General features: G+C 40.8%; 1 protein-coding gene across 5 annotated transcripts in view; it reads left to right on the top strand.

The window, feature by feature from the left end:
• Positions 1-1,602: 1,602 nt before the first annotated feature.
• The window catches only part of NCAPG (non-SMC condensin I complex subunit G), a 78,782-nt gene continuing 74,384 nt past the window's right edge, over positions 1,603-6,000 (top strand). For 3 of the 5 annotated variants that reach the window (XR_012087576.2, XM_073001071.2, XM_020809839.3), the window contains exons 1-4: positions 1,603-1,850; positions 2,787-2,896; positions 4,014-4,220; positions 5,461-5,689. Coding sequence is in view for 4 of the 5 variants with exons in the window: in XM_073001071.2 (XP_072857172.2) it covers positions 2,789-2,896; positions 4,014-4,220; positions 5,461-5,689 (544 nt within the window). In the remaining variant the exon portion in view is untranslated. Of the gene's footprint in view, positions 1,851-1,892; positions 1,912-2,786; positions 2,897-4,013; positions 4,221-5,460; positions 5,690-6,000 lie in introns of those variants that run through there. The other 2 variants (XM_020809840.3, XM_073001070.2) reach the window with 2 other exon arrangements.

Here is a 6,000-nt window from a genome sequence, read left to right as displayed (position 1 = left end):
ATAAAAATTCTCTGTGGCCTGTCACTATAATACTTGCAGATTTGCTGTTCAAGAGACCAAATTTAGGATTTTAAGAATTATTGTTTCATTAGAAAAATAAAGAATTTAGAGATATTCAGTTTGTTGCAAAAGCATAGCATCAAATACATTTCCATAAATCATAGCAGTTAGAATCTTAGCAAATTCTAGCTACAAAAATAAAATAATTTGCATTCAACAAAAAAAGAAAAAGAACTTGTGGACTTACTGCTTTGTTAAAGGAATGTACACAATGTGGTATTAGAATGTTCCTGAAGAACATGGTATATGAGAAGAGGGCTTCCTATCAACATGCCAGATTAAAAAAAAATAACATTTCAACTCGGGGATTCTTTCCTTTTGTGGCGGAATGCCCACTTCACTCCTGTCTATCAAAGCTCAAGCTCAAGTGCAGGAGCCTATGACAAGACAGGAGGGGCAGAGTCAATGAGACAGAGAAAAAGAGGAGTTGATGGAGAGTTAGAGAGGAGAATAGAAGAACTGGAGAGTGGAGAGAGAATGAGAACGAGAGTTGTGAAAGAGATGAATAGTCAAGATATAGCCAGAGATTATTAATGAGCTGGGTAATGTGTGTATAATACAACACTTCAATAAACTAATGTGTAATCAAATACAAGAAGTTTTAATGAGTGATCCTACACAATGATAAAAGAACATCTGTGATTTAACAAGTTATATTGGCAGCACGTGTCTGAGACATATATGGTGCAGTGTGGGTGAGAGAGACTCACCGTGGCAGCGGAAGAAAGACGAAACTTATCCAGAGAGTAAACCTTGGTTTGGGGGAAACAAACCGGGAACACTGGGCGGAACGTCACACATTTCAACTCAGGAAGCCAAAATCCTTTGTTTTGCTCTTAGCTTTATAGGTAGTTTGCTTCTGTTACTTTCTTCCAAGCATAGTAACCAATTAGAGGTTTTTTCCCCCTTCAGATAAGTTTGCTAAAGCTTTAAAAGACTCAATACCAGAAACATCTCCTCCTATACCCCCCCGCCTCCCCCGCAACGACTATGGCATTGATTTCTGTCTGGTAAGCCTTCTCTGAGGGGTGTGTAAGGTAAGGAGTTCTCTCTCCCCTTCTTTCTCCCCAACAATGGTATGCTTGAGGTATCGCCTGATCTTGGGCCTCTCAGCCATGAACTGTTTTGAACCGTCATAGGCTGTGTGGCGCTGTGACCCGCCTCTGGCGTTACCTGCTCGTAAGACACGGTTCAGAAATCCTGCTAATAAATATGAATAAACGCCGGCTAGGAAAAAGAAGAGAGACAGCAAATTGTTAACCTAAAGGCGGTCCTGTACTTGGGACACACATCGACCCGAAACAGCACGTTCCCGCTCGGCAGCAAAAAACAAGCCGAAACTAATTGAAAACCCTTTTGGGCGACGCCGCCCAATCACCGAAAGGAAAAGTCCCCGCCGCTCGCTCCCACTTCCTCACTTTCCTCTTTCCCTCCTCCCGGCTGACTAAGCATTAGCCACGCCCCTCTTCAGAACGTTCCCCACTTCTTCTTGGGGTAGGTCAGCCGTCTTCTATAATCTCGCGAGAATTCTGACGAGAACGCAGAGTGCTTCCGTCGCAGGCTGAGCATTTGAACAGAGCGGCGGGAAGAGAAAGGTCGTTCTCCGTCGTACAAACGGCTCGGGCATCTCGAGGTCCTCTGGCTTGCGCTGCCGTTAGGCGAAGCGGGGAGTCTTGCGTGTGGAGGGTAGAAGCTGGGGAACGTGGCTTTCGGACTGGCTGGAACGGCCCCAGCCGTTTAATAGCGAAGACCAGGTTTGCTCGAAACAGCTTGATCTAGCTTGATCCGAGGTATGGGAGCTGGTTGTCACGGAGGAGAGCCTTTTCCAGTTGGAGCCGGGCCTCCTTACATGTAGGGACCAAGCACTGCGCTTTTAGGAATGGATGCGCCCGTGTGGTGGATAGTCGCTGTCTTAACTCCTCCTCCCTCCAAAAAGGCCTCTTTCATGTCTTTCTTACAATACCTCAGCCCACCTTTCCCATTTCTCTCTGAGTGGTTTACAGAATAAATCACAATCCAGAGCCCCTTAGGTCCACCCCCATATCTCAACACAGTCAATATGGTGATAGACCAACTTGAACAGAGTTAGTAAAAAAGAAAAATCCTAAATAAAAAAATAGTATTAACACCATTTATGGCTACATTCTTAAAGGGTGCTTTGTATAGTTCTGTTTTAACTAATTTCTGAAATATCAGGAGCCTAGTGTAGTTGTATAGAGGAGGAAATTTCACAAGTACAGCTTACATTAAAACTGCACCTGCTAAAATGTTCTCTCCTTATCCACTACTTAGGCTGTATAATCCCTCTCATATTTTTCATCTAGCTACCCCTAAGGTTTTCGTTAAATTAAATCAATTCATTTCAGATGTTATGATAGCAATTTTGATTATAAGGAAAGGTGAGTCCTGGAATTACTTTTAAAATAATAGCATGAATCAATATATTTGTCTTGACTATTTGAAACAGATGACTGGTTTAGGTATTTGACTGTGAGCTAGAGGTTGAGAGTTCAGATTCCCACTGTGTGTTCTGTGAGTAGAGCCAGCCTGTGTACCCTTGGGCAAGCTGCACAGTCCCAGGGAGCCCCAGAAGAAGGGAATGGTAAACTCTGAAAAGGGTTGAACACAAATCAGAACTGACTTGACAGGACAGATGCTTGCAAGTAATTCCATGGCTAATGACAGCTTTCAATTGCAATCTTTTAAAGTTACACATCTTTTTGCAGCTATGAAGGGAAAGAAGACTCTTCATATAAAGGAAGCCTTTGAGCAAGCTCAGAAACTTCACCAAAATCATGCAAAACTAGTGGTGTCTTTAAAGCACACATACAATAAGGTAAATACAAATTATTTGTTTGATTGGATCTAGAACGCTTTTTTGACAAGAGTACCCTAGAAAATACTATAGTTCCATTAAAGAAGTGTGCACTTCAAATGTTAAAAACATGCAGGAAGTATATACTTTGACAATACTGAAGAGAGCAGGTTGAATAAGGAACTACCTTGCAAAAAAGAAAATGAGAAACAAAATTTCCACACTTGTAGAAGGTTGCAGAGAGGTAGCTATAATAGTCTGTTCCAGCAAGAAGAGTATTGTGACACTTTATAACAGATTTATTTATCTGATCTTTCATAGATTGTTACCCAATTTATCTGGAACACGGTGTACATATGGTTTTGGAATACATTGAAATGGGATACAGAATATGACCATTATATCTTTGCTTGCTTTAATGCTGGTAATGAACTTTCCAAGTGACAATGGTATTTTGAAGATGGTTAATGAACATTCAAATTACAGTGGAACCTCTACTTAAGAACTTAATCCGTTTTGGAATGGTGTTCTTAAGTTGAAACGTTCTTAAGTTGAAGCAAAATTTCCCATAGGAATGGACTGAAAACCAATTAATCCGTTCTGGCTGTTTTTTTGTTATGTAGAGGTGCGTTCGTACATTGAAGCATTAGTTCCCATAGGAACTAATGCAAAGCTGGTTAATACGTACTCTACCACTAGGGGGAGAATTTTTTTTAACCTAAGATGACCTAAGGTTAAAAAAAGAGCAGGAAAGGTTTTTTTTCCTGTTCTTATCTTGGATTTCTGTTCTCAAGTAGAAGCAAAATTTAGCAAATGGAGCTGTTCTTAAGTTGGATTGTTCTTAAATAGGGACGTTCTTAAGTAGAGACTCCACTGTACATAAGTGCTCTGTAAATAAGTGATTAGCTTGTCCGTCAGCTGGTAGACAGTGGTTAGGTGGTTGTTTTTGAAATGTAGCAACAAATGACTTCTGTTTTCAAGAACAGATGGTTGTCCTGAGGGTGCTTTTGTGTAGTGGAAACATTGTTACATGTAGGGATTGTTTGAGTCTCATCTTAATGTGCCCCTTGCATGCTAGCAGATTGTTCTATTAGCTGTGAAAATCAAATTATATTGCTGTTTAATTCTTGCTTCTTAGTTACAAGACAAGATTGGCTTTCATGAGGAGTTTGTTCATTACCTTAAGTATGCCCTGATAATCTACAAACGAGAACCTGCAGTAGAACAAGTGATAAATTTTGTGGCCAAGTTTCTTGCTTCTTTTTATGAGCCAGAAGATGATGATGTTGAAGAGGAAGAAGTGGAGAATTCACTTCTGAATTATTTGTTCAACTTTCTGCTTGAGGTACTATAATAATAATGTATGTTGAGAAACTGGTATTGAGTAGATAAATGTTGCCCTAAAAACACTATTGTCTAATCAGCATCAAACCTGCACATAACTGAAGCATACTTTATGCTGTATTCTCAGTGATTTTGTAAATTCGACATTAAGCTATAGCAGGAAAAGAAATCACCATGGGTGCCCTATATCTGTGCAAAAGCCACCAGTGTTAATTTATAACCTGCTAGTAGCAGGGACTTCTGATGGAGTCATTGAGGATCTGATTTCCTTAGTCTACTTCTGTGGAATCTGAGTGAATTGTGGCTGTATATGTAGCTCTTTTTATTTTATAGTTGCAGGAAGAACAGAAGTGTCACTGTGAGGTACTGTCCTATCACAAAAGTCTCTATACATAGCAGAATCCAGTGTGGTGTAGTGGATAGAGTACAGTGGACCCTTGACTTACGGAATTAATCCGTATTGGAACTGTGGCCGCAGGTCGAAAAGTCTGTAGGTCAAGGGTCCATTTCCCATAGGAATGCATTGAAAACCATTTAATCCGTTCCAGGCAAAGAAAAAAAATCCCGGGCTTCCAAAGCTGCACCCGCTGCCCTCTGTCTCCCGTCCCTGGTGCCCTCTGCCTTCTGTTCCTGTGTGGACAGAAGGCAGAGGGAGACAGAGGGCAGCGGGAGCAGCTTTGGAAGCCCGGGAAGCCGAAAGCCGCTCCGTACCCGCTGTGGCTGAGCGGCTTTCGGTGGGGACAGGAGGCAGATGGCAGCTTTGAATTTCCCACCCTTTCCCCCTGCCTTTCGTAGGTCGAAGCTCCGGCCGCAAGTCGAACTAAACTTGCGGCTGAAGCTTTTCGTACCGCGAAATTTTCATAAGTAGGGACCTTCGTAAGTTGAGGGTCCACTGTAATGGAAACTCACCAGGCAATGGACGTGGTAAAACAATTCCTTATATACTTAACATACTTTGAAAACCCTATCGGGATTGCTGTAAGTGAGTTCTGAATTGACAGCACATAATAACAATGACAATACCATGCTAAAGAAGAAGAAGAATTTAAGATTGAAACTCACCATGCCAGTATTGTAACGTAGCTTTAGAAAAATTGGGAAATTGTATTTTGTATTATTGTGTAAGTAAACTTAATGGGATTTTTGTATGTACCTTTCTTTAAATTTGTATGCCAAATGAAACTTTGTGTGCCTAGAACAGTAATGCAAATATGTTAAAAAATTAATGTCTTCTTTTTAAGTCTCACCATGCTAACAGTAACGCAGTTAGATTTCGAGTGTGCCAACTTATTAATAAAATTTTGGGAAGCCTGCCAGAGAATGCTCAGATTGAAGATGAGCTATTTCATCAAATTAACAATGCCATGCTGCTCAGAGTGAAGGACAAAGTTCCAAATGTGAGAATACAAGCTGTTCTGGCATTGTCTAGACTTCAAGATCCAAAAGAAAATGATTGCCCTGTGACTAATGGTATGTTGCTGCTTTGTATCTTTTTTAAATTGTTTTTTACTGTGTTCTGCTTTCTGTGTTCTGGCACCACTAGAAGGAGGGAGGAGCCTGAACAACTCAATGGCATTTTAAAATGTGTGTCTTCTTTCTGTATGAATCCAGAATGGTATCAACTTCATGCTTGGTTATTAAAAAATAATCTCCTGAATAAAGCTTACTTGGAACAGTCTGTATTATGTTAGGGTCTCAGAGAGTCCAGTAATATGATTTATGATATCACCTGGAGAGCTTTCTGTTGGGGGTGCAATAGAAGGGGCAGGCAAGCATGGAAG

Source organism: Pogona vitticeps, chromosome 5 (genome assembly GCF_051106095.1).
Source record: "Pogona vitticeps strain Pit_001003342236 chromosome 5, PviZW2.1, whole genome shotgun sequence".
In the NCBI taxonomy this organism is placed as follows: Eukaryota; Metazoa; Chordata; class Lepidosauria; order Squamata; family Agamidae; genus Pogona; species Pogona vitticeps.
This window is presented reverse-complemented; position numbering and strand designations above follow the sequence as displayed.